Source organism: Salvia hispanica, chromosome 3 (genome assembly GCF_029641045.1).
Source record: "Salvia hispanica isolate PSC_SH4W2 chromosome 3, Shi_PSC_v1, whole genome shotgun sequence".
Taxonomy (NCBI): Eukaryota; Viridiplantae; Streptophyta; class Magnoliopsida; order Lamiales; family Lamiaceae; genus Salvia; species Salvia hispanica.
In genome coordinates this window covers 39775496-39802591 of record NC_142694.1, presented here as the reverse complement: position 1 = coordinate 39802591, position 27096 = coordinate 39775496, and the positions used below count along the sequence as shown (strand labels likewise).

The 27096-nt window shown below is 35.3% G+C and overlaps 4 protein-coding genes and 1 long non-coding RNA gene across 8 annotated transcripts; 2 read left to right on the top strand and 3 right to left on the bottom strand.

Annotated features, from left to right (window-relative positions):
- Positions 1-1282: 1282 nt before the first annotated feature.
- On the bottom strand, positions 1283-4544 carry LOC125212179 (uncharacterized). 3 transcript variants are annotated; one of them, XM_048112274.2, is made up of 6 exons: positions 4244-4544; positions 2738-3016; positions 2521-2627; positions 2284-2416; positions 1969-2163; positions 1283-1875 (listed from the first exon to the last, which is right to left on the bottom strand). In XM_048112274.2, the coding sequence occupies exons 2-6, from the start codon at positions 3005-3007 to the stop codon at positions 1564-1566; spliced, it is 1017 nt and encodes a 338-aa protein (XP_047968231.1). In that variant the 5' UTR covers positions 3008-3016; positions 4244-4544; the 3' UTR covers positions 1283-1563. The 3 variants fall into 3 exon arrangements, with proteins under 3 accessions (XP_047968231.1, XP_047968230.1, XP_047968228.1); XM_048112273.2 differs by having other exon boundaries at positions 4347-4543; XM_048112271.2 differs by having other exon boundaries at positions 4237-4351.
- Positions 4545-8733: 4189 nt separating this feature from the next.
- Positions 8734-11084, bottom strand: LOC125216694 (Nucleic acid-binding, OB-fold-like protein). Its single transcript, XM_048118453.2, has 3 exons — positions 10946-11084; positions 10242-10476; positions 8734-9308 (listed from the first exon to the last, which is right to left on the bottom strand). The coding sequence occupies exons 2-3, from the start codon at positions 10462-10464 to the stop codon at positions 9118-9120; spliced, it is 414 nt and encodes a 137-aa protein (XP_047974410.1). The 5' UTR covers positions 10465-10476; positions 10946-11084; the 3' UTR covers positions 8734-9117.
- A 2274-nt stretch (positions 11085-13358) lies between these two features.
- On the top strand, positions 13359-16767 carry LOC125213957 (protease Do-like 1, chloroplastic). The gene is made up of 8 exons (XM_048114780.2): positions 13359-13831; positions 14228-14350; positions 14686-14857; positions 15332-15369; positions 15660-15858; positions 15982-16134; positions 16246-16380; positions 16553-16767. The coding sequence occupies exons 1-8, from the start codon at positions 13431-13433 to the stop codon at positions 16628-16630; spliced, it is 1299 nt and encodes a 432-aa protein (XP_047970737.1). The 5' UTR covers positions 13359-13430; the 3' UTR covers positions 16631-16767.
- Positions 16768-16934: 167 nt separating this feature from the next.
- On the bottom strand, positions 16935-19126 carry LOC125213958 (carbonic anhydrase 2-like). Its single transcript, XM_048114781.2, has 9 exons — positions 18910-19126; positions 18737-18798; positions 18232-18378; positions 18104-18152; positions 17916-18032; positions 17782-17835; positions 17600-17685; positions 17358-17463; positions 16935-17256 (listed from the first exon to the last, which is right to left on the bottom strand). The coding sequence occupies exons 1-9, from the start codon at positions 19084-19086 to the stop codon at positions 17092-17094; spliced, it is 963 nt and encodes a 320-aa protein (XP_047970738.1). The 5' UTR covers positions 19087-19126; the 3' UTR covers positions 16935-17091.
- LOC125213959 (uncharacterized) lies at positions 18966-22044 on the top strand. Of its 2 annotated transcripts, none has more exons than XR_016136461.1 (2): positions 18966-19104; positions 21796-22044. It is a non-coding gene; the product is annotated as an uncharacterized LOC125213959 (long non-coding RNA). The 2 variants fall into 2 exon arrangements; XR_007175042.2 differs by having other exon boundaries at positions 18969-19104; positions 21754-22044.
- Positions 22045-27096: the final 5052 nt, after the last annotated feature.

The following is a 27096-nucleotide window of genomic DNA, read 5'->3' as shown; positions in this document are numbered from 1 at the left end:
CAAGATTCCGAGTAATTAAACCGGTAAACCCAGGATGCCACGTCAGCGCCGATCACACTCCCAGCGGCGCACATTAGCGACCGTCCTTCAACAAGCTACCCTGCGCCGGAACCGCCGCATACCGCGACGGAAAGTCCCGGAAAACACCGCCGTCGTCGAATTCGCCGTTCTGCCCCTCTCCTTGGTCGAAATTCAGAGCGTAGCTGCACGGATCGTAGTTGAATTTCGCCCGCGCCGGCGCTCGATTGAACCGCCGGATGAACGTCTTCCACTTCGGCCCCGCCACCAGCTCCGACCATTCCCTCACCTTCATAAACGCCTCCACTCCGCCGCTCCACCACCTCCGATCGCTCCGATCAGACGTCGAGATTCGCTCCCAATCATTCGGCTTCGGCGCGCTGGAGCTGCGGAATTTCCACGGCCAGCAGCAGCGGCGCCGGATGAATGCGGATTCCTCGGATTCGTCGGGTGAAACGTCGAGTTTCCGGTTGGATTGCGGCGTGGCTGCGTGCAATTGCGACGCCATGATTTGCGGGGGGAGAGAGAGGTGTGGAGTGAAGATGCAAAACCCTAATGCGATCTAGCTGTCGCTTTCTCGCGTTGTGTCGTCCTCTCTGTGTAGTTCTTATATAAGGGGGAACGCTGCATTGCTGGCGAAGGTTTATAACTTTTAAATGATTTGTTACCATAAATTAAATTAATTTTTTTTATCCTTCTCTACTTTTACATCATTTAAAAATGTATATATCCCTAATCCTTCTCTACTTTCACATCATTAAAAAAATGTATATATACCCTTAAGTCTCGACTCAAGTGAGGCTATCGTTTTAGACACGAGATTTTAGAAGCGTTATTTAGTAGTTAAACGAACAGATAATAGAAATAGTATTAGAAAGTGTCGGATTTTGCTAAAAAATTGAATTACTTTAATTGAAATTGTCCAAAAGAAATACGAATCACTTGAAATCGAACGTACTCCATTCGTAACAAGTTAATTGAAAGTAATTTGATTCTTAATTTTTGTATTTACGTGTTTTTTAGAATTTTTATTTAATAAGTGAAGTAATAAAATAATGAAAATAATGCATCTTTCTAAGAATGTTACCCTCTAGTTTTTTCATAGGTATTACTTTTTCCCATCATTTCCTTTATTACTTAATATTGCCAATGGAATAATCAATATTCTTCTTATCATCAAATTTAACGTGACATTGACAACCAACCAACATCTGAACTTTCATCTAAAAATATAACCTTTACTTGTATACTAGAATTTGAAATATAACAGTAAGAAAAATATGCCATAGCTCCACATAACAATTTACAATCAAAGCAAAAATCATTAGAAAAATAACAACACGCAATTATATGAAATATTGCTAGTCTTAAATTTCGCCACAAGCGTAAAATCATATAGCACAAATACGTGCTTCACCTCATCCCTCTCTGCAAGCACTCCAAACTTTCATGGTATATACAAGTATAAAACTTTTTAAGTCTCACCACGATGACGACGACAGACCGGGGAAAATATTACCGGCTAAAAGCTCGTGTACGTTTATGCTATGAACCTACCTCCCGAGCAGAGTTGGTAACGCGAAGGACGGCTTGAGCACTTAAAGGCGACAGCTTTGATTGGCAGAAGTCCTCCCAAGATACTATAGCAGGCTGTTCGGGTACATCTGTAGGTTCTGGGACTTGAGGTTGCTCGGGTATAGCAGTTGGTTCCGGAGCTTGAGATTTTTCGTATGCAGACTGAAGCTCTAACAGCAGAGCGCGAGCTGCGTCCCTGGACTCGGGAAGCCGGTCGCTGAGCTGAGACGCTCCTATTACGATCAGTTTGTCTATCCCGTATTCTTGAATTCCATCCATTCCCTGCAAATAATCCCACACGAAAACAATTGAGATGCCAAAGAAGGACTTGTACAAAATTATGGTAAAGAGCACACCGTGTTTAAGTGTTCTTACCAGCCGTGGGACACTTCGGGAAATACAGATAGAAGCCTTAGCTCGAATTCGAGGATTCCTATTTGTAACATAAGGCTGCAACTTGGGTAGCAACAGAACAGGAGAAACCCAGCTTGTCAAGGCTACTAATGCACTTTCAGCTGCCTCACAAACGAATTTCTTGTCTTGTGAAGATTTGAGGAGAAGTTGAACCAGCTAACAAGACAAATTGAAATGTATAACGAAATAATATTCAGAAAAGAACAGTTCGCAAGAAGCACGCTGGAGAATAATAGCATACATAAAATTCAAAAATTTAATAGTAGAATATATTACCAATGGATCCAATGAATCGATGATGCTGTCCTTATATGCTTTGAAAAGGTCTGCGGCAGTCATAATTGCAGTTTTGCAGACAGCACTTCTTGGATTCTTTAGGGATTTCACGACTAAGGAGATGACTTCTTCCCTGGAGTTAAGAACCAATTTGTCATATAATACACAGCTCAGAAAATAGAGTTAAGACAACGAGATAACATTCTTCTGCCAAAACATAAAGAAAATGATACTTACAACATACTAACAATAGCTTCCTTGTGAAATATAGAAAATCGACGAACATTGTTCAGTGCATCACACACTGTAACCCAGTCTTTGGAGCCAAGTCCTGATAATAGTGCCTGGAACCAGAGTGCAAGATAAATATTAACATATTCAAGGATGACATCAAAAACATTTCCGCTTTAACACAGAATTGGCAAAGCCTGTAAAGATTAGAGAATGCCATTACCTTCAGACAATCATCCACATCTTCTACATCCTTCAAATCCTCAGACTCAATGTACTCTACTTCTATACTGGTTATCACTACTTCAGAGTTTTCTGTTTCGTCCATCTTAGCGGAAGGGCCAACCACTGCAGCTAACCCTTTCCTTTGAATTTCTTCAGTGTTTTCGCTCACACCTTCAACCTGAGCTTTTACTACTTTTCCATTACTGAAGCCTCCATTTATCCTCTGAGACTCAGGTACATTATTATCTCTGACAGCTATCTCAGACATTATGGAAGCCTGAAGCAATAACAAATAAGAATTCAGTGGAGTTTCAGAAAAGTATACATAAGAAATATGATTGGTCATAAGTCAATATGTAGGCAAGCCAAAGTTTTAATGGATAATTTTGCATTTTATTTATGACAGTGCTAATAAAAATCAATAGATAATTAGATATCTATGTCAGAACTTTGAATTATTACCAGGAAATTTAATCCAAACTAGTAATGACAGAAGGTGCAACAGGTGGAAATGTAATAACTATTCAGGTCATGTGGTAAGCAGTATGGACTATGGAACTATTGACCGACATGTAAAGCAAAAATCTGCTTCTTCAGAGTTCATCAGGTGAATCACTTTAATTTCTAGACATATTTCCGATAGTCAGATTGTTCACGAGCTCACTAGTAATCAAGACATTCGAGCTACATAGAAGTACCAAAGAGACAAATGCAACAACTAAAACTCAGGCTACAAATTCAATGGAGTTCAAATATTGTGTTCTTCAGTTTCTTGATAATATATCTATCCCATCCGCCCCATATTATTTACCAGCTAAGCACAACAAAGCCTAATTTACAACTATTGAAAGAGGATGTTGTTTTATCAAAGTTCAAATGGTAGAGCTAATTGAATAAACACCAATTCATAATCAGGCAATCTAATCACTATGATGCAAACACAATTACACAAGTTTCGGAAACAGGAAATTTTCACCACCAATTTTACTACATGATGATGCCTATCCCAAAATTTCCAGAAGATTCAGTGAACATATCAACTCTTAAGTTACATACCATCTTCAAATTAGTAACAATTCATCACAATCTAGCTACAGACAGCGAATTTACTAGATCAAAAGAGCTCATGCTGCAGCTGCAGGACTCTCAAGTATAAGGACGAAGGCTACTCAATTAAAAACCTCTCTCAAAACCCTAATTCACATCCAGCTTCCTCTAAGCCCCTCAAAACGAATGAAAACTACGCAGTATGTCACCAGAGACAAAAGAAAACAAGCAGATCGCTCAAAATCGAGCCCCAAAATCACACCAAGCCAAAGGCAAAGAAACTAATCAAACAGCGAAAATGCTGCCACTACCAAACTAACAAATTCTAATTAGCACAGCGATCCAGCACAGAAGATTTAAAACATTAGGCAGCAGCAAAATGCAGGTACGAACAAACAGATACACAGGTGAATTAAGTATAATTGCGTTAAGATCTCACGCATTCACTACCATCAACCTCAATAACTTCGAATTTCGATCTATTCCGGAGCCGATTCGAAATGCTGCGAGGTGAATTTGCAGTGAATACCTAAAATGCGTTGGTAGATGAGAGTAATTACCACGAGAATAAGGAAAGGAATCGAAGTGTGGCCGCGGCAACGGCGTGAAAATGGTGAAAGTATTTATTGTAGACCTCCGCAGTCGTTAAATCTTCAATGACAGCAGCAGGAATCTCTCCCTCTATATATATATATATGTGTGTGTGTGTGTGAGTGTGTGTATCTCTCTGTGAGAGTGCAAGTGTGAAACTGTAAAACGAGTGGAATATCGTAAGCAAGAGGAAAGGGGCGGGTTTAATGAAAAATTCATTGGGATTAAATTAGTAGTATAAGTTTTTTATAGGATTAAATTGGTGGCAGTATTTTTTTTAATTAAATTTTACTAAATTTTTTCTCTATAATAGGAATTTTTTGTTTTGTTTTTTTCTCTTGTAAATTTTTGTATTTTGTGAGATTTTTTAATATAAAAATAAGATAAAAATATAAAAGTCCCTAAAATGAAAAGTTCACATATCTCGTGAAATATTCTGTTGGATAGTAGTACTAGTACTACCTCCGTCCTTGAAAGTTTGACATAATTTACCATTTCGGTCCGTCCCTAAAAGTTTGATACACTTCACCTTTTACTATTTTTGATAGTAGACCATATATTTCACTAACTCATTGCTACTCACATTTTATTATAAAACCAATACTTTAAAAAGTAGGACTCACATCTCATCAACTTTTTTAACTCACTTTCTATTACTCTCTCTCACAAAAGATGTCACACTTTCGTTTTTAATTTGTCCCACAAAAAATGTCACATTTCTTTTTATGAAAAAAGTTCTCTTTCACATGAATATAAAAATTATATTTTCTCTCTCCATTTAACACACAAAACAAAACCTTCTAAAATCTCGTGTCGTTCCACAAGTGTGATATTTTTTGTGGGACGGAGAGAGTATATTTTTTAAATCCGTGCCGAGTCAAAGTGTGTAATTATTTGGAGGACGGAGGTAGTATTTTGTTAGAAAAGAATAAGAAAAGGAGAAAAATGACAAACTTCGCATACCTCGATTTCATATCCTGAAAGACATGCGAGCTTAATCAAAAAACTAAAAGGCACGTGAATTTAATCCCAAATACTGGATCCCAAAACTAAAAGGTAAATTTGCTTCCCGAAACTAGCAGAAGTTAAATATTAGAAAAAATATCACAAAATTTTGTAAAATTCTAATCCATCTCTTATCTTTTTTAAAAATTAGTTAGAAACTTATGAAATTGTAATTAATTTGCTACTAATTCTATTGCAAAAGAAATCGACTCATCTATATGCAAATATATTATTAATATTAGTATTAATTATTACTACTTGGTAGTACTATTATTTTGTTTATGAATATACTAGTTATTTATAATTTCCACAAATATAATCATGTGACCGGCGGTTGGAGTATTTAAATAACGGATCTACCCCTGAGTTTCTCCCAATAGTCAAATCTGCCATCTCTGTGGACTGTGGCCGCATTATTTTATCGAGCAGGTGAAGCAGTCAACAGTATGCACTATGCACAGTATTAAAATAAGGGCAGCACCGTCACGTATGGAAAATAATCCTATTGGTCTGTTGAATTAATTTTAATTAATTTTAAATTTTTTAAAAATCAGTACAAAATATACAAATCGAAGGAAAATGAATAATAAATCTCTGCAACTAAAATTTAATCAAGGTAAAAATTTATAATTCGGTAAAAATCATTATTTAATGTTTGTTTGCTATCTTGGAGTCGAATGATTTGTGTTAGGAGCTGAATAAAGAATTATTACTGATTATTTTTAGAGAGAAATGAAAATAATACTATCAATTTGTGTTACAACAAACAATGAATAAGACAAATAGTGGTGCTAGTAGACAGCGATTTGTTCATCTAATTTTATACAGTACTATATTACTACAAAAATGATATGTTTTCCTTGACCAAAAAAAGTGGTATGTTTTCAAATTATAAATGATCCTTAAGCACTAAAGATCATGTTGAAGTTTGTATTTATTTTACCATATCGTTAAGTTGGCGTAATTATCGTCTTACTACAATTATAGTTATTATTAACGTATACCATATATTAGGAATTAATCTTGAGACTTGATTACGAATATTATCCCTCAAAAGTTTGACTTAGATATACATAATAACTAGAAGTTTAATTAGGCGAAAAATTGGATATTTAAATTAATTGTGCTGCTATAAAGATGAAGTTTTCACACTTAAAAGTTTAAATAGTATTGAGGTGACGCTGCAACGCTGCAAATTTGAATTGATGTTATATCAGTTTTGAACCAGACCTTTGTGCTGTTTAATTCATGAACCAATCATTGTTATATCACATATATTACCTAATTAAATCCGTTTAACAAAAAGGTTAATCATTCGACCAACAAAAAGAAGTAAGTTCATTTATTGGTAGGTTTGAAAACTTAAAGAAAATAAATGAAGCCCATCCATTATATCACATTACATAATTAAACCCGTTTAACAATAAGGTTAATCATTCGACCCACAAAAAGAAGTACATTTATTGGTAGGTTTGAAAAGTCGAAGAAAATAAATGAAAACCATCCATCAATATTCGTATATACTCACTCCACCCATATGACTCCTAATTTAAAATCGGCAAGTATGAGATGGAAAGAGAGAATTAATTGAAATGTTATTCATGAAAATGGAGTTCACCTCATTATCGAGAGTAGTTAAAAAAAAAAGAATGTGTCTAATTTTTGTGAATGATCAAAAATTGAAAATGAAACCGTTAGTTATAGACGGGAAATATATAGAACTAGTCGAACTTAAATTTTTAGATCAGTTGTCCCACCCTTTTAAGTAACAATAAATAATAAAGTGAATGAAAAGAGACAAGTTAGTCCTCTTAATGATTTACATTTATGTCCATATGCTTGAGACAAAAAGAGAAGAAGCAAAGTTTCGATTTGGAGCAACGACTTATCATGGAAACAGAACTCGTGGGTTGGGTATAACAAAGAAGGTGCGCTAGGGTCGAAGGCAGAGGCGATGCTGTGATTGTCACTAACAACGGATGGCAAACAAAGAACATAAGTGAACAAACTCTCGATGTATCAGCGACAACTCAAAAGACTGAATTTAATAGAGTTTTCCGATCCTTATAGGCTGACGATAGATTATCGATCCTGATCCCAATTGAGTCCACTATTTTTGGAGTTGCATGTGCGAAACACATTTCAATGTCGGATCCCATGTCCTAGAGATGGAGCAATGACTAATGCAACAGTGTCCAAATCAATGAAACATAGCTAAATGCCAGAATAGCACCACATGGCTTGTTACATGGGAAATAAATAGGGCATTAACTTAGGGAGCTAAGAGCACTCCCAATGGCGTTGGCGAAAACTCGGCGATTTTTCGCCGAAAATCGCCGAGTTTTCGCCGACCAATGAAAGGAATTCGGCGAAAAATCGGCGATTTTTCTCCCGATTTAACGCCATCCGGCGATTCATCGCCGAAAAATCGCCGAATCATCGCCGCCCACTGTGGGCGCGATTCGGCGATAATTCGGCGTTTTTTTTTTTTTTTTTTTTTTTTTAAACGGCTAAATTTGTTAAATCCACCACTATAAATACTTCCTCTTCCTCCTCCATTCATCACACACAATTCTCTCAATTTTTCAATCTCTTTCTCAATCTTCAATCTTCAAAATTATGAGCTCTAGTAGGAAAAATTCTCGAAAAAGTAAGGGTAAGGGCAAAGAGTCGAGTTCGCAACTTCCCAACACTGATGAAGCAAATGAGCAGTGGATGAGCTCGTTGTTGTCGATGGGTTCATTATAAATCTATTTATTAAACACATTTGTAGAGAAAATTAAATAATATTAAAAATGATGATGTAAAAATGAAATGTTGAGTTAGGGAGAAATAAGGGAGAAACCATTGGAGCAGTTGGCTAAAAGTTGGCTAAAAACTGGGGATAAATTATGGTGCTGATGTGGCGCTGATGTGGCAGAAATAAGGGAGAAATAAGGGAGTTTTAAGGGAACCCATTGGGAGTGCTCTAAGTTCCAACAATAATCATAAGGTTAGAATATACCCCGACATCCCCGAAATCTGCCACAACTTACCTAGGAAAGGAAGACTCTGTTACTCGCACATTAGCAACTACAAAATCGAACATCCTGTTGACACTTTTCTGCATCAATTTTGTTTGAATTAAACAAAATCGTTATTCAAAGACAAGCTATTTGATTTTAGATTCTATCATCTCTCATACTTTATTCACTAATCACCATTTTCTTAAATCCGGTACAAAAAAAAAAGGAACGTCTCGGTGAAGCCCTCAATCCTTTGAATTTATTCGAAGAAGAGAATTTCATTAGCATGATCAAAGAATCAACAGAGGTTTCTGCATTGACAATACTTGTTTAGCTTGGCCAACAATTTGAAATATATTCATAATAATATATATAGAATAAGCATCATATCATATGGTAGTAGTAGTTCGTTTTATGAAGCAGTGCCAAATTATTCATTTGATCCATACAAAGAAGACATGATTTCTTGACTACAGAGAATTCATGCCGTTAGGATAGACAAACTAAAGCAAGTCTGGACCGTGCGATGATACCTGCTTTTTACGTCCAGCTGCAATGCACTTACCATCGAGTAATACTTATGATCTTCTTTCGTACAGACGGCTTCAAGAAGAGCTTCTTTCTAAACCAGAACTTCATCACAAAAACGACAAGCAGTCTCCTAAACACACTTCATTCCCCAGCATTTCTTTATGAGCATCAATCTAAGCAGAGGAGGATACTGGCAGCCTCACTCCTCGATGTTTACTAGTTCATATTCAACCAGCGAAAGGTTATTGTCTTCTTTGACAGTGAAGGTGGCAGGATCGGCTGCTGCTTCCACACGCCCCCATTTGTCCACAGCTAGTCTCATTGAGCCTTTGAACATGTCGATTTTGGCATTTCTCAGAATTACAGTTGCTTCGGGCTTCATGGTTTCCACTGCACATTGGATCTCAAATCAAGATCATGGATTTGTAATGAATGGGATAAGGTCAATAACTATGAGGCATTTCACGTAGTGGGGACAAAACTGCACTTAATGTTTAGAAAAGGACAGAACCAACAAACTATTAGCCCAGACCAATCAGTGATTATTCATGGTATCCACTTCCTATTTTGATTCCTGATAGTAAAATACAAATAACATTGTCACATTCAGACTCTGTGAACACCGAGCAAGATATGAACACATACACACGCACAGTCATGTACCACTGTACCTTGTGATTACTTTATCCTTTTATTGGCACCATCGACCAAATTGATATGCAAAACAACAGCCAAACCTCATAAATATGTTCTACTAGCACCCTATCAAGATCACAAAACAAGATACTGAACATGTCAATTTTTGCATCTCTCAGAATTACAGTTGTTTCGGGCTTCTCATGGTTTCCACTGCACATTGGAGATCACACCAAGATCATGAATTCATAACGAAGGAGGTAAGGCCAATAATTATGAGACCTTTCACGTATAGGGTTAGAAAAGAAAAGTACAAGACCATATTTAGCCAGACCAGTCAGAGATTAATCGTTAAATAATTTTCCTATCTTATGTCCTAATAGCAAAATACCAAATATCATTGCGTCACATTCAAACTTTGTGAACATCTAGAAAAATATGAACACACATAGGCGTAATATGTACCTTATGAGTTGTGAATTGTGATTACTTTATTTATCCTTTTATTGGCACCATCTACCAAATTGATATGTAACCCATCGAGATCACGAGGCGAGATATTGAATTTGCAACACAAATAAATCCACCATTTTAAGATCAGCATAAACATGATGACAAGTTTATAGAGTTCACTTATAAAATGACAAACGCATACCATTCCCACCACTCAAGAACAAAGCACAATACCTTGTTCATTCCTAGCCGTGAACAAAATCACCCCTGTTTCATCCCCAACCAGACACTCAGCAATCCGCATCTGATGAACTTGAGGCCCATCCGCCCTACCCTTCTGCAATACCATCTTCGAACTCAAAACTTTCACGACGAGATTGTGCCCATTCGTGCCAGGGCGCAGCTCATCAACCTTGGCAAAAACTGGCTTCCTCATGGATGCTTTCTTTTCAGCCATTTAAATCAAAACCTACAATAAAAAAATGATTAAAATCCACATTAGCCAGAAAATGAGGAATTTCATAAGCTCTCATCAAAATAATAACATCATCAGAATCACCACAGCCAACACATTTAGAGGCTAAAATTCCAAGAAACTCACACACATGTGGCAGAATTTATCATAATCGGAACCAAAAATCCAGCAAATGATTAATCAGCAACAAACAGAAACAAAAAATAGAAAGGAAAATGAAAGCACGTTGAAAGTCTACTCAGCCATCACTGATCAAATCGATGAATCGAAATCGAACGGAATAACAACAAATAGTATCGAATCGATATGACCAACACTCTACACTAGTAGCGATACTAAAACCAAACAAAAACAGATAAAAACCCTAATTATCAGATCAAATACTGATGAAAACGAAAATTCATTTCAGAATTCACACAAATATACGAAAAATAAACATATAAAATCGAAGAATTCGAATTACCTTGGCAACAAGAACAGAGAAGTGGGATATTTTCGAGCGAATTAGTTCTAGTGACGAGACCGTCGAATTGGCTTTATGAATGGAAAAAGTTGATCAAGTTTTTCCACCGTTGATCTGCCATAATTCTCAGCAGATCTCCGCCGTTGGTTCGTGAGAGGTGGTTTGTAGTGCTAAAAGCGTGATATCTGAAATAAGCTGGCTAGTAGTTCTAAAAGCGTTGGAGCTGATTACTAAAGTCGGTTTACAATGCATAAAGTAATTTTTTATGTATATTTATGGCTTTAACGGCGTAGTTGAGGGTCACGATGTCATTAATTTGGCACTTTAGCTAACCACAGTATCATTAATTTACCACTTTAGTTAGGCATAGTAGCTTTGACTTATTAAAAATTGACAATCATGTGAAATTTTAATAATTGGAAATTCGTATCTTAATGTTTTCTACTGAGAATGGAGTAGTATGTCCTAATGTAAAACACAATCACAAAGATATATCATATATATTTAACTCCATTTTTGAATTGCGATAAATTTTCGGGAGGAGATCCTCTGCTGTTCCTCAATTCACAGCAAATGGTGCTGTGTCAAAAACGCAAAAAATTGTGAATGAAACGACTGCAATCTGATTCTTTTTCTATTCTTTTTATATACTCCTAACTTTTGTATATGGCGATGATTTTTCATTTAAATACTAAATAAAATAATATACATCCATAAATTCGCATGCTTACAAATTCTAATTAACAAACCAAATATTATGCATGTGTGTTGATTTCTTTTTGGTATTTATATTTACTTAACATTTTTTATAGAATATTTTAGTATTTAATTGAAAATTCATAATCATATAAGAAAAAGGTCATATTAATAAGAATAGAAAAAGAATTTCGTTTCATTCACAATTTTTTGCGTTTTTGACACAGCACCATTTGCTGTGAATTGAGGAACAGCAGAGGATCTCCTCCCTAAATTTTCATGATACGTCTGAGTTCACAAGTGGCATTTCTTGCATGACTAGAATATATGCTGCTACAATGATAGTAGTCTCAATTCGATCATCTCCATAACATATTAACATGCTATAGCCTTTATGAGTTATTGGCTATTTTCAAATTTTCACGCTTTTTGGCAGAAGAATTACACAAACATCTCATATTTGTGACCACATCTGCAATAATAAATATCATCTATGAACTCCGACGTGCAACATTATCATTAACAAGTGATAGTACTAATTTATATGTAAAAAAATAGTATGGACAATGTACACGAATTTTAATGTAAAATTAATAAAATAAGAAAATAGATAGAAAAAGTGGTTAAAACACTGTTAAAAAAATCCACTTTATTATATAGATAATTTCACTATAAAAAAAGTAGAGAGATTAATATAGTACTATGGAGTACAATATAAAATAGTATTGCCTCGTCCAATCGAAGATGATCCACTATCTTTTTTTTAGTTTGTCTCAACTAAGATGACTTATTGCTAAAAATAGAAATCTCTTCATCTATACTTTATTCCATCTCTCTTGTTTTATTCTTTATATTTAATACTTAAAATAAAACTACATAAAATCATGTGCTGTTCAAGAATGAGTCATATTCCTTGGGACGAATAGAGGATTATTTTTGGTGAATATTTAATTATTAGGATATTGACACCTAATAGATGATCCACTTTTTTTTTTTAGTTTGTCCCAACTAAGATGACTGATTGCTAAAAATAGAAATCTCTTCATCTATATTTTATTCCATCTCTCTTGTTTTATTCTTTATATTTAATTCTTAAAATAAAACTACATAAAATCACGTGTTGTTCAAGAATGAGTCATATTCCTTGGGACGAATAGAGGATTATTTTTGGTGAATATTTAATTATTAGGATATTGACACCTAATATTGTGGAACTTTAAAAAAGTTGTGTTTTTCCCACGAACTTTGAAATTGACAAATAATATCACGAACTTTACCTGAGTTTGTTATTTCATCTGATTTTTTTTTATATTAATAGATTGAAGAACAATTTTGGAGGCGTGCTTCAAGAAAATCTATCCTCAAAGACTGAAAAACTTGAAGCTCTCAAAGTTGTTGTCGAGAAATTACCAAAAAAAATTCGTACCATGATATTATTTGCCGAATTTTTTTTTTCCCGTGGGAAATAACAAACTCGGGATAAAATTCACAATATTATTTGCCAATTTCTAAGTTTATGGAAAAAATCCAACTTTAAAAAATTCTATGATATTAGGTGCCGATAGCCTTTAATTATTTAAAACATTTTCAATTTACAACCTATTGATCACCTCCGGCCCAACTTCATGAAGATGGGCCGAAAATAAAAAACCCAACAGTTTACAAAAATATGGCAACCGTTAAATCACCCACGAAAAAACTCACCCACATAAAATTCTGGAGGGAGAGTGTGGACGGAGAGCAAGAATTTGACCAATTACCGAAATCCAACTCCCTCTCTCTCTCCTCAATGTCTTCAGCTGCACTCGCTTCCACGTTCTTCGCTACCTCTCCTAAACTACCGCGCCCCAATTCAATACGCAAATCGCCGCTCGCGAGATCTCTTCCGCAGCTCAACCGAGCTACTTTGATCGCTCCGATCGTCGTTTCCGCTCTCGGCGCCGAGTTTGCTCTGGGCGATTCCGAATCGGAGCTCGATTCCGGGAATGGAGTGAAGAAGCTCGTTGACTCGCTGTTCGTGCTCTGCACATCGGTCGCTCTCTCGGCGGCTCTGTTCTTCGCCGATATTGATTCCGCGTCGGCTTTCGTTGTTACTACGCCGCGGAAGTTGCAGTCCGATGAGCTGGCTACAGTTCGTCTATTTCAGGAGAATACTCCTTCTGTTGTTTACATTACTAATCTAGCTGCGAGGTACTCAGATTTTCACATTGTGTATATCTAGATTTTGATGTGTTAATTGCATAGTCAGTTTTAACTAACTTAATACTGTTTGGTTATTATCTATGCTTTAATAGGCCTTATCGTTGGAGTATCTTTGCTACTTCACCCGCTTGTTCTTAATCAACTAACTAGTTAATATATTAGTAAGTCGAAGCAAATTGATCGTATGGAAGTTACAAACTAAATGTTTCTCGTGCAGCTCAAATGATCGATATGATTTAGAATAAATACGCTGCTTAATATAGCAGACTTTGCAATTGTCAGGGTGTTGAGCATTTATGTATGTTATAGGTTAAGTTTGCAACAGATTTTGAGTTTGGAATGAGTTGCTGATATTATGAACTCATAGTGTGCGTTTTGTTTTAGGCAGGATGCTTTTACGTTGGATGTGTTGGAGGTGCCGCAAGGATCAGGATCTGGTTTGGTATGGGACACGCAGGGCCGCATTGTCACAAATTATCATGTGATTCGTGGTGCATCTGATCTCAAGTACTATTAACCTCTCTTGTGTTTCCTTCTAGGCTTGTTTTGCGTTACCTGGTTGGTTTCTTATACCTTAGTTTCTAGTACAGTTCATACTCGAAGATGCGATCTCTAAGTAGGACTTATTAACTTACTTTCTGCAATCTGTGGTAAGAGTTTGTGATGAGTGATGACATGAGAAAGTTGTTAAGTTGAATAGTAGTACTCCATCATATTGATGGTTAGTGCGTTGGCCAAGTTCACGGTTGAATCAGTGTAATCTTTGTCTGCCATTTTATAAAATATTTCCATTTTGATGTACTACTATTTAAGTGTTTTGATGAAGTGATGGTTGTGTTCAGGGTCACTCTTTCAGACCAGAGTACATACGATGCAAAAGTTGTTGGGTTTGACCAGGATAAAGATGTTGCGGTTTTGAGTATTGACGCACCAAAAGGCAAGTTGAGACCAATACCAATTGGTGTATCTGCCGATTTACTTGTTGGTCAAAAAGTACATGCAATTGGAAATCCTGTAAGTGCAATTCTCACTGAACATTCTATTATGCCGTTTCTGGTTTCTTATCAAATATACTTATTCAAACATAGACAAGTGGAAAGTTTCAAATGTGGCTTTTGACTAAGTCCATTCTCGATCTCCCATTCTGGAGCAGTCCATAGTTCTCATTGTTATAAACCGAATGACATGCTTTCATCTGATTGATACTGTTGGACAAAGTTTACAGATCCCACAGTTCCAATCAAGTCCTTTTTTCCATAGACGTTCTATCCTTCCATTAAGTTCCCCCCTTAAATGTCTTTATAACTACACAGTGGTCCTTTCAGTTTGTTATGTTTTGTCATTGTTGATAGTTATTTTTTTGGAGTGACTCAATTAGGAACACCATGGTATTTATTGGCACTGAAGTGGAAAGCTTCTTTCGTACTGTACCTATCATTTACCTTTCGCTGACAATATGTATGTGTTTCACTTTTGTCTCCTTGGCAGTTTGGACTTGACCATACACTTACAACTGGTGTTATCAGGTACTAACAGTACTTGTAAAACATTACACATATAGTTATCACACTGGAAAATGTATACTAATAGTGTTTACAGCACCTCAATATAGATTTTAACTTCCAAAGTATCCCAGATTACGTTGTTTACTTTGCTCTATCATGATTGTCAACACCTGGAGCACGACTGAAGCTTATGTATATTAATGTGTATCAGTTGTTATCCAACCTTTAGATAATGCCGCCCTTCAGTAAACTGGCTAATCTTGTATCCGTATTGGATCAGAGTCTGTAACAAATTTATTCTGATTTTTTAGTGGGCTCCGGAGAGAAATCAGCTCAGCTGCAACTGGCCGTCCAATCCAGGATGTCATCCAGACAGATGCTGCGATTAATCCTGGAAACAGTGGAGGACCGTTGATTGACAGTGCAGGCAATCTTATTGGGATAAACACAGCTATATATTCTCCTTCTGGTGCTTCATCTGGAGTGGGCTTTTCTATTCCAATTGACACAGTGAGTGACTAGTTAGGCCTTTGTCCTTCTTGGGCTCGTTATCCAAGTATTGGGTTGTAACAAGATGTCATATTAATGGTTTACTATATAAACTTTAACTGTAACTTTTCCTTCTATGTTCAGGTAAGCAGTATTGTTGATCAATTGGTCAAGTTTGGGAAAGTCACTGGACCAATTTTAGGGATTAAGTTTGCTCCTGACCAGTCGGTGGAGCAACTCGGAGTTAGCGGGGTTCTTGTCCTGGACGCTCCTCCAAATGGGCCAGCAGGCAAAGCAGTATGTCCAATTTCTAAATCATACATTTTGGTTTGAAATTTCATTATGCTTTATAGGATTTATAAAATCTGGTGACTCTAAAATCATGTTATGATATTGTTGGTGCTGCAGGGTCTTCAATCAACAAAACGCGATGCCTATGGGCGACTTATTTTAGGTGACATAATTACATCCGTTAATGGAAAGAAAGTTGCAAATGGTAGTGATTTGTACAGAATCCTTGACCAATGCAAAGTCGGGGATACGGTAAGTGTTAATAGTTATTGCTACTAATGCATTGTCTAAAAGTTTAGCATGTCCAGGGAGAACTTGTGGTCTTTATTACCTAATACTGGATATGTAGAAACCAGAATCTCATTTATTGAATTTTGTCATAACTATGAGAATTAACTTCATTTTCAAATGTTTCACTTTGCAGGTGGAAGTAGAAGTTCTTCGTGGTGATAAATTGGAAAAGATCCCAGTAATCCTTGAACCAAAGCCTGACTCATCCTGATGTAACACGCATTGTAAATAATTAATCGGATTTAGCCCTCAACTTTTGTACATAATCACGGATCGAAGCTACTGTTCCAAGCGCTATCCCTGTACTCTAAAGCTAAAATCCTTGTGAAGGATGCATTATAGTTTCAATTTCTTACAGTCGTACTAGATTATATTCATGTCAAGTTACTTGACACTAAACTAGTTAATCCTCAATCTTATTTGCATGTTTGACTTCAACATATACATAATTTTCTCGGTATAGGTTCTGCAGTACTAGAAGCAGCAGCCCTGTTACCAGAAGATTTAGGGACTCGTAGAGGAATTGAATTTCTTATTACTGATGTACAATTTTACATGATTACATGTGCTTTGCAGGAAGCACTGTACAACAAAACGAGGAATCACTGGGCTTGCATTTGGCGGTAGAAACTACCAGTCAAATTGAGGGAAAGCAAGGGCGATATTAACAGGTTATAGAGATACAGGTGGGGAAAGGCTGAAATCGAGTGCCCAGATCTCTAAACCTCCTTTGATGAAATCATAATGAGTACCCTTGAGGGCGAGAGTTCCGTTCACCACTCCTTGTCGAACAAATGGATACGATAACAGGTTTTCAAGCGACACATTCACTGCCTCCTGTAACAGTTGGAAAGAAAGCAGTGTATAATCGATTAATTCTCCACAGTTCTGCAAGATTTATCTTTGCCATAGTTGGTGAAAGTTAAAAGTTTTTTTACCTTCTCACACAGCACGCACTGATCACCAAAAGCTGTGTCTCCATTCTCAGCTGTCACCTTGGCCTTTGCAGGTAAGCCGATTTTCACCCAGTCTTCGATGAAATCGCTGAACAACTCAAGCAAATGATTCTATTAGTCACCAAATTTTACAAGAAGTATATGGATTATTTTCTTTCTGTTTGGTTCTGATTCTGTTACTCTGCCTAAGAGTTTAATTATAACTAAGAAAGCAGGCTACTAACGTTGAGTATTTTCCGTCGTATGGGAAGGACATGAGCCCCTTGATCCCACCGCAGGCGCTGTGCCCCATCACTACTATCTCTTGTACCTGTGAGATTGGTTGCCTTGTTTACTACCAACTGAAAGCCTCATACTAATCTTGAAAATGGAAAAGTAATTCCGAAAAGTATTTACGTAGTTTCACCTTGAGGTGCAGGACAGCATACTCTATAGCAGAGCCTGCTCCGGAATATTGGGTCTGAAGCAGCAGAAACAGAGTTACATAACTGTCAAAGCAGAAGCATATGATTTAATGAAACTGGTATTTATTTGTAAGACCTTGTCATATGGAGGGACCATGTTAGCAACATTACGAACCACAAACGCCTCCCCCGGTTGGATGTTCAGCACATGGGATGGGCACACACGTGAATCCGAGCATGCAAAGATCATATACTGCAGCGGATAACTGATCGATATGAATCATTTACACCTTATGGGTCGAGTTAAGACTCGAGAATATGTACCTGGGGAGTCTGGCCTCTGGCGAGTTCGCTGTACAATCCTGGTCTCAAGCTGAAACGTTGAGACGAAAAAGTAGTTAGAATTCATAATCTTAAGACTGTTCTTTGCATGCTTTCATTTGGTAACTTACTTGTACTTCTTATGTTTGAAGGTGAGGAAGCCGGTCTTCAATCTTTCAACGGAGGGCGAAAGAGTGGCGCTGCCGTTTTCTGCCTGCAGCTCGGCCGTGATTTGATCGATTTTTGCTGCCGCAGCAGGTGCTAGCTCTCCCTTAACACTACATGAACAATGTCACATAAAGTATTTGATTACACACACTTAACGTTATGAGATAGAAAAAAATGAAATGAATAGCTTTTAAATAGGAATGTTTGGGTGAGATTTAATGAAGAATAAATTTTGATAAAACTATAGGTCTATATATCACAACCTTTGGCCTAATGTAGTATTTCCACTACCAAAATTTGGTTGTAAAAATCATGAACTTAGGACTTTTAGTGAATTTCCCACGAGTTCGGTTATAATTTAAAGAAAACCAAGTTTGTGGTAGATTGACTACAAGGGTTAAGTTGCAATCAAATATGAACCAAAATCTGTGATTTTAGGTACCAATATCCATTTAAATAAAGTTAAACCTTAGTAGTCTTTCGAGTTCAGCTATGGCGTCTTCGTATGAGTATTCTCCCAAGTCCTCTCTCTGCATCAATATATCAAAATGCTTCAGAAAAATAGAACACGAAAATAAAATAAGAGTTCTTCATCTTATTCTTGTCACATTTGAATTGATTCTTGAAATGGGAAACTATACCGGAGCATGGTGGATGATGGGAGCTGGAGCAGCGAAAACCGGCTTGTCCCGGATGAGACTGGGCGGTGGAGAAGGGGATGAGGAGCTGAGCTTCGCTGAGGCAATGGGCTGGAATGCCGCGGCCCGTCTCGATAGACGGGCCGTGGGTGGAGTGAGGAAGCCGTTGACGGTCGACATTGCTTCGATAGGCCACAGGTATGTAGTCTCTTTAGCTGGTTGATTTAGAACTTTAGAAACAATGCATGCATGAGAAAGCATAGGATAATGAAAGCGAAAGCTAAGTAAACCACAGCTTCTACTCTTGCAGATTGGATTTATTGATTTTTCATGTCCATAAAATAAAAAATAAAAATAAATGGAAGGGGAAATTGGAACCTTTAATCATAATTTATAACATCTGAAAAAAAGAGAATGAAATAGAGTAGAGGTATTTAGATAGATTTTTGAAACAATGGGAACATGTAAGAGTTATATTATGCATTTTTATATTTGATTAAATTCATCATATTATCATTATTAACCCAAAATATCGTGATAACATGGAAAAGTTCTAGTTGATCTCTGATTCTCTGTCATTATATACGTACTCGAAATTATCACGTTCTTCGAAATATAAGGTATAGTTTAGTTTAGTGTTTTATATAGTGATATTAATATTATTAAATTTATAGATTATGCGATAAAATTATTACCCTAAAATTGATTCTAATATCTAAAAAAGTGATATAAATACTATTAATATTACAGATTATACAAAAATTCAAAGCTCCGCGATCAATGAATAGAGAATTAAAGGGTTGAAGTTGAAGGCAATATAGTTGGTTAAAACCATGAATTTATATCTATCTATACATATATAAAAGACGGGTTTTGGCCTTATATTGAATATTAAAGAATTTTGGATAAGTTTTCGAAATATTTATAAGTGTTAAGTCTATATAATTAAATTATGATTTTGATTTGTAACTTCCAATTATGCATTAATTAAAAAACCATTAAACATAACTAAAAACCATTAAAAAATTATGCATTACAAATATTGAGGCCGTTATAGTTTGTGACAGCATAGCCTAATGCGTGTCATCCAAATTTGGAGACTCATGCCCAAATTAATATTAAATGTGAAACGGTTAAGCCATTAAAAAAAATTATTACTACTTTATAATTATTATTTAATTTAGAGATTTCATGGTCAAATAAAATTTAATTGCCATTAATCATAAAATATAGTATGTCATGGCTATAAGTACATGTATTAGGCTAGCTAATGGAATCATACAGTTCTTGTGTTTCGAAACTAAGGTACTCTCAAATTGAGAGCATGCATATTCTATGTCAATCGTAGAGAATTCTTTTGAAATTGATTATGTATAATGATGATACGTAGAAGTCGGATGAGAAGATGAGTGGTGTTGGTAGCGTCGTCGGCGAATTTTTCTGGCAGTTATGATGAATCCGATTCTTCTTTAAGGTTTATTTGGGTCGAGAATGGAAGGTTGATTATTTGGTTTATTTGTGTTGTATAGTATAATTGTTTTGATTTAATCATTGTATGTTATAGTAGGTTCATAATTTATGGTATAAATTATATATGTTGTATAATATTTGCTTTTGTTTATTTTGTAATATATAGAGAAATATTATGATAATATACAAATAAATATTTTATTAAATAAATTTTAAATTTTCTACTTTTGATGCATAATAATTTAATATTATATCATTTATACAAACAAGTTGTAATGCATAGCACGTTTTGTTGTTTAAGGACACAATACAAATTTTTTTATATTTATTTGTTCATAAATTAGTTGAAAGAAATTTTTTTGTTAGAATTGATTTTTGTAACTAAAAATTTTCTTTACTTTTAAATTAATCATTATGTATAATTTACTATTATATTTTATTTTTTTAATTTTATTTTTAAATTATTACATACAATAAAAGGAATATTAGAAAAATGTGTTTGTTTAATTTTTTAAATTTGTATGAATATAATAATAAATTAATAATCCGTGCATAGCATGGGTGTTACACTGGTATATATAGAAGGTGAGTTTTGGCTTTATATTGAAATATTTGTAAGTTATGAGTATAAATTTTAATATTTATAAAATATGTCATAATTAATATAGAAACATATATAAAAGGCAAGTTTTGGCCTTATATTGAAATATATGTAACTTATGAGTATTAATTTTAATAATTATAAAATATGTCATAATTATTATAGAAAATGAAAGGCTGTTATATTATTCATAATGATATTTATGTACATTTAATATTATGATTGATTGATGACAAATAATATTTAATTATATTTCATCGTTATGAACATTTTTACATAATTGTAAATGTTTCAACTTTTAAGCATAAAATTTATATTATCATTGTAAATTATTTTTTTTCGATATAATAAATCATGGAGTAGAAACTAACTATCTATAATATTTTGAAGTTAATGCATTGCATATTCATCTCGAACTTCGTCGCTTTCACAGCCTCATGCAAAGAGAGCATTCAAAGTCAACGAAATGGCAAACGAAAGCAAAGAAGACGTAGAGTATAAAATATCACATTGTTTTCGCGTACATGTTTTTCTTAATGTTAGTTTGTTTTAATTTTTTTTTTGTCTTGGCTATAATAATGTTTTACAAATAGAATATAGTATCATAGAAACTGGTCATCTATAATATTTTGTAGTTAATGCATTGCATATTCATCTCAAACTTCATCACTTCCAAATATTTTTTTTATGCAAAAAGAGCACCTAAATCAATGAAATGGTAAAAAGTTGTAATATAGGGTATGTAGTTGATTTTTGTTTTAAATTATTACATGTAGATGGTGAAAAACTGGCTTATGGAATAGATTGCGCCGGTGCAGGACGAGAAAAGTGCAGGAGATGATAATTGGTGATGAAGAAGGGCACCCGAGCTAGATGGAGGCGGATAAAAGATGTTGGAAAAATGATAAGGTAGAAGGGTATTAGAGTACAAAGCGAAGTCGGAGGGTAATATTTTAATATGAATGAGTTATTATACTTAATAAATAGTTTGTTAGCACTATATTTTTTTAATTAGTTGACCTAATTATATAAGTGAAGAGTTTATATAATTATTTTTTTATGAGACATATATGATATAATAAAATCTTATGGATTTATGCGATGAATTTATTATTTAATTTAATAAATTAGATCTTTGAAATTGATAAAAAAATATGAAGATAGATTATATTTATTATATTTTTCTATGACAATGGCTTCCATATTTTGAACATTATAAATTGTATATTAATAATTTCATACTGATGGTGTTAGACATAATTTTACTATGTATTATTTAAATAAGATTATTCTTTTTATATCCAAAAATATTTTAATCAATATATGTGCTTTTGTTGTTTTTATATAATTTTAAATATTATACTAATTGCAGGTTTTAATATTTTACTTATATTACTCTAGATTGAGATTATAGTTATTAGCTGTGATTCATTTTACTATATTATAATTTTATTTTGAGTGAACTTAAAAAATGGTCCCTGGACTATGGGTTTATCTCGAAAATGGTCCCTGGACTTTAAAAATATCACCAGTAGTCCCTGGACTAAGGGATAGTATCAAAAACAGTATTTTGAGACGAAAATGCCCTTTTGAGGGGTTTTGAAGGGTTTGGGCAATTTGGTCTTTTTACACTTTTAACATTTTAAATCTGATATTATTTCAAAATTATCATTCTTCATCCCTTTTGTCATCCTTCACTTTGTTTCTTTATTTCAATATTAGATTTAATTTTACAAAATTAAATTTTAAATTTCAATTTTTAAATAGCAATAAATTTTTTTAATTAAAACTATTAATTCATGGACACTATAAATATTGATTGAAACTATTAATTTTTGTTATTTAATATAATATTAAGCTGAATTGAAGAAGTACAGAAAAATAATATTAATCGTGATGGAAAAATAAGAGCTATTCTATTTAGCCTTCGTTCGGTTGTTATAATTGCTTGTGATTGAATATTATGAAGTCGACTAAAAATTTTGTACATGAGTATTTTTGTTGAAATTTTCTAGTCATTTTGATTGATTGTTTTCAAATTAATAAACGAAAATTATATTAGTCTTACATTAGACGCATATTTATTTCAGAATAAATCATGTTATATTGTCTATTTATGATTAAAGCTATTAAATATTGATTAAAACTAAGACGTTATATCTTATTGATTAAATATTAGACACTATCAAATATTGATTATGACTAATAATTTTTGTTATTTAATAATTTTTATAATTAAAAAAATTTATTGATATTTAAAAACTGAAATTTAAAATTTAATTTTGTAAAATTAAATCTAATATTGAAACAAAGAAACAAAGTGAAGGATGACAAAAGGGAAGAAGAATGATAATTTTGAAATAATATTAGATTTAGTACATAACTAAAATAATATCAGATTTAAAATGTTAAAAGTGTAAAAAGACCAAATTGCCCAAACACCCAAAACCCCTCAAAAGGGCATTTTCGTCTCAAAATATCGTTTTTGATATTAACCCTTAGTCCAGGGACTACTGGTGATATTTTTAAAGTCCAGGGACCATTTTCGAGATAAACCCATAGTCCAGGGACCATTTTTGAAGTTCACTCTTTTATTTTTATACTTAATTATTGCTATATTCATACATCAATTTAATTAAAAAAAATTGATAGGAGTATTAAATATAAAAATTTTAACTTGCAGAAGTATAATTATATATGAAATTGAGAAAACCATCTTAAACCTATCTTCAGCCCAAAATCTTCATCGACACATTGTCGTATAGCTGCCAGTGGAATGTGAGGGTTGACTTTGATCTTCTCCATGTAACGCTCCCCTAGCCACTTTGCCGTCAGTCACTTCTGATCCAACACTTGGGAGCATGTGTGCGCGTGACCGCGTTGCATATTCATCATCACATAATCATGGCCGTTGTGTGATTCGAGCTTCCTCAAGTAAACATACCACTCACAGCCTTGCCCTCTACAAATCACACGAAGTTTGTCGCCATCATTTCTTTTCATGTGCACCCGCCTTCTGGACATTATTGCGTACTGCCTCAACACGTCATAGAAGAAATCTCTATGCTTAAAAACATGACCAGGCTTCCACAACAGAAGCTCATTAGGAAGAAGCTTGAACGGGGTATACTTTATGCCTCTCTTCTTCAAACCCTCCAAATCTTCAAGGTCATCCATATCTTGTAGCTCGTCCACAAGTTCTTCCTCGAAAAGTGGGTTATCTGTCATGTTCCTCTTTTTCACATATGGCGAATACTTCCTCCGCCTTTTCTCCCCTGACCCCCCCTGACCCGGTTGGTCTTCGCGTTCACCCGTCTGGTCTACAGTCTTGGCTCCTGATTCACATGTTGTTGCTGGAAAATGGATTCGTAGTATGAAGTAAACAGCTGCTCATCTCGGCACATGTGTGCCAACGAGATAAAATGGTCAACCTCCTCATCTTCATTATCAGTCGGCGGTCCCTCGTTATGGAATGGCAGCCGTCCGGAACGTAATCAAATGATGGAATGTATACCTCCTCCTCTGGAGGTTCTACTTCCGACCCATCATGTACTTTCGATCCAACCTGCACTTCGGGTCCAGCTTGTACTTCCGGTTCAGTAATCACTTCCGGTCCAGCTTGTACTTCTGGTCCAGCATGTTCCACATCACATTCAAATCCGTACATTAGCAATTCATCCGAAATCTCGTCGATAATGGGAACTTCCGACTACGGTTGACATTGAGCTTCGTCTAAAAAATCCAGGATCGGCTTGTACACAGTGTTGTCAATTGCCATGCATTCTGGTTTGTCAATGGCTTCAATATGTTGTACATCTTGGCTATGAATTGATTGTCCCATCTGATTTAAACATAAAATCACAAATTAACACCATACATACAACATAAATCACAACTGCAATGCACATGTGTGCGCTAACCTCTGACACGTTTTCAGTGTGTTCAATTGGTTCAACCTCATGCTGTAATGCTTGGTGGGTGTGATTTGATTGCTCCATCTGACAAAAAGATAAATCACATATGAATACCAAACATAAAAATCACAAACATAGTTCAAAAAGTTGTGTACTAACCTCTGAAACGTTTTGTGGCCCAACATCTATAACTTTTGCAACATCTTCTTCTACCACAGGTTTTGTATTGTTACAGATGGGTGAATTGAAGGATTCAACGATTGCCCAACCTCTGAAACACTTTCAGTAGGAGGACTTGACATGGAATCAACTGCTGACGGTCTTGGGCTTGGGACATCCTGCAATAGACGCAATATAAAACATAAATCTCAAGAAGACACAATATTTTAACTCACAATCACAAACAATACCTCAACCTCTTGCACGCATGCATGGATGTCTCCTTGTCTAACAAATCCATCTACTGCATCATTCTCTTCAACCTCCACCACAACAGCTTCGGCTTGTGCTCCTTCTGCACTACATGATGCAAATGCATCCATCAAATTCTTACGTGCTGCCTCATCTTCCCTCTTCCATTCCCGACGTTTGTCTTCTAAACTTTTGGTCAAAAACTCTTCAAGCTCAACATCCCTAGGGTACCACTCAAGCATCAATAATGGTGCCGATGGTTTCCTCTGTTTGTCGTGCTGATGTTTCCTCCTTTTGGGTTTACGCTTCGGCACAATTGGTTTTGGTTCGTCAATCTCTTCAATGATCACCGTAGTTTTTTTACAAGCTTTGACAAATGCTAGAAACTCCTCCGCTTCTTCCTTTCGCTTCTTGAGTAAGGCGGCCGCCGCCGTCATCTCCACGACATAAATGTGTACTAGCTTTGTGCTAGTAGCCGTGACTTCGAGAAATGAGGCCATATGAGGATCGTCAATAATGGGCAGCAATGGACCCCCTATGTCAACTCCCTTATAGTCGTCACTGTATCTTGGATGAACGTAATAGAACTCACAAACGGTTTTCCTATCATACCTCAACCACAACACCATACTGGACAGATCTAAAAGCTCGAATTGGTTAATATTGCAAAAATCAAAGTATTTTAAATTCCCCCCAACATACTTCTTCTGTTATGATTTTGTATACAGTTAGAAAAATTCCAAAGTTAAACAAAGAAATATCACAAATAGAACTAGAAAAATCCCAAATTAAAACCCTAAAACAATTTCACAAACAAACAATTTTCGGATCCCTAAATCACAGTCAACCCCGGGTGCCTTGTAAAGTTTAGTTTAAGTGAACGATTTGTAAAATTTCAAATCTGAACTTACTATATTCATCCTCTGGGACATAGAAATCCAACTGAGGATCGCGGATGGTCCATGTTTCTGGGTCTACGTCGACTATCCTAGGTGATGACGGAGGTGATGGTGACGAAGACGGTGGCGTTGGTGGTGGCATTGGAGGCTTCTTTTTGCGTCGTGACGACCCGGAGGAGGACGCTCCAGCGGAACCTCGCTTCCGTTTTGGAGGCATTGATGATTGATGACAATGGCGAGTCAAAATTCACAGTCGAAAAATGTGGTGAGTGTGCGAGAAGAAAATGTTGAAGTGAGAATTGGAGGGAAATAGGAAAGAAAAATAAAAACCAAGTGTTCTAATTTATTTTCAAATATTAATGGAGGTTTAGGGTGGCGCCCGTCTGCATTCTGAGGAACAGAGAGGACAAAGGATTTGATGTTTCTGTCACATCCGGATTCGCGTCGTCTACAGTACATGCAGCAGGTGAGAGATGCAGGGGTGGCGTCATAAAATGTCCAGTTTGCCCTTTCAAGCCCTAAGGCTGTTATGGTCCGAAAAAACAAGGTTTGTGATTATATATTTTGTTAGATACATGTGGTGGGATTTTTTTTTTGTTAGGGGTCTCTGGTAAAACAAGTCGAAAAGTTAGGGCCCTCTGGTGCAGTTCGCTCATTAAATTAATTTTCCAATGGTTTTTTTTGTTAAATATATCACTTTTGAAATTGGAACTTAATTTTTTATTTTTTCTCAATTACTTCCATAACATTAAAATTGAACTAATATGACGTAATATAACAACAAAACGAATTTTTGAGTGTTAATTAAAATACATCAATATATCAACAAAGTGATTTTATAGTCATATGATATTTGATTTTATTATATAATTTTCTCAGTTTGACTATTATAGGG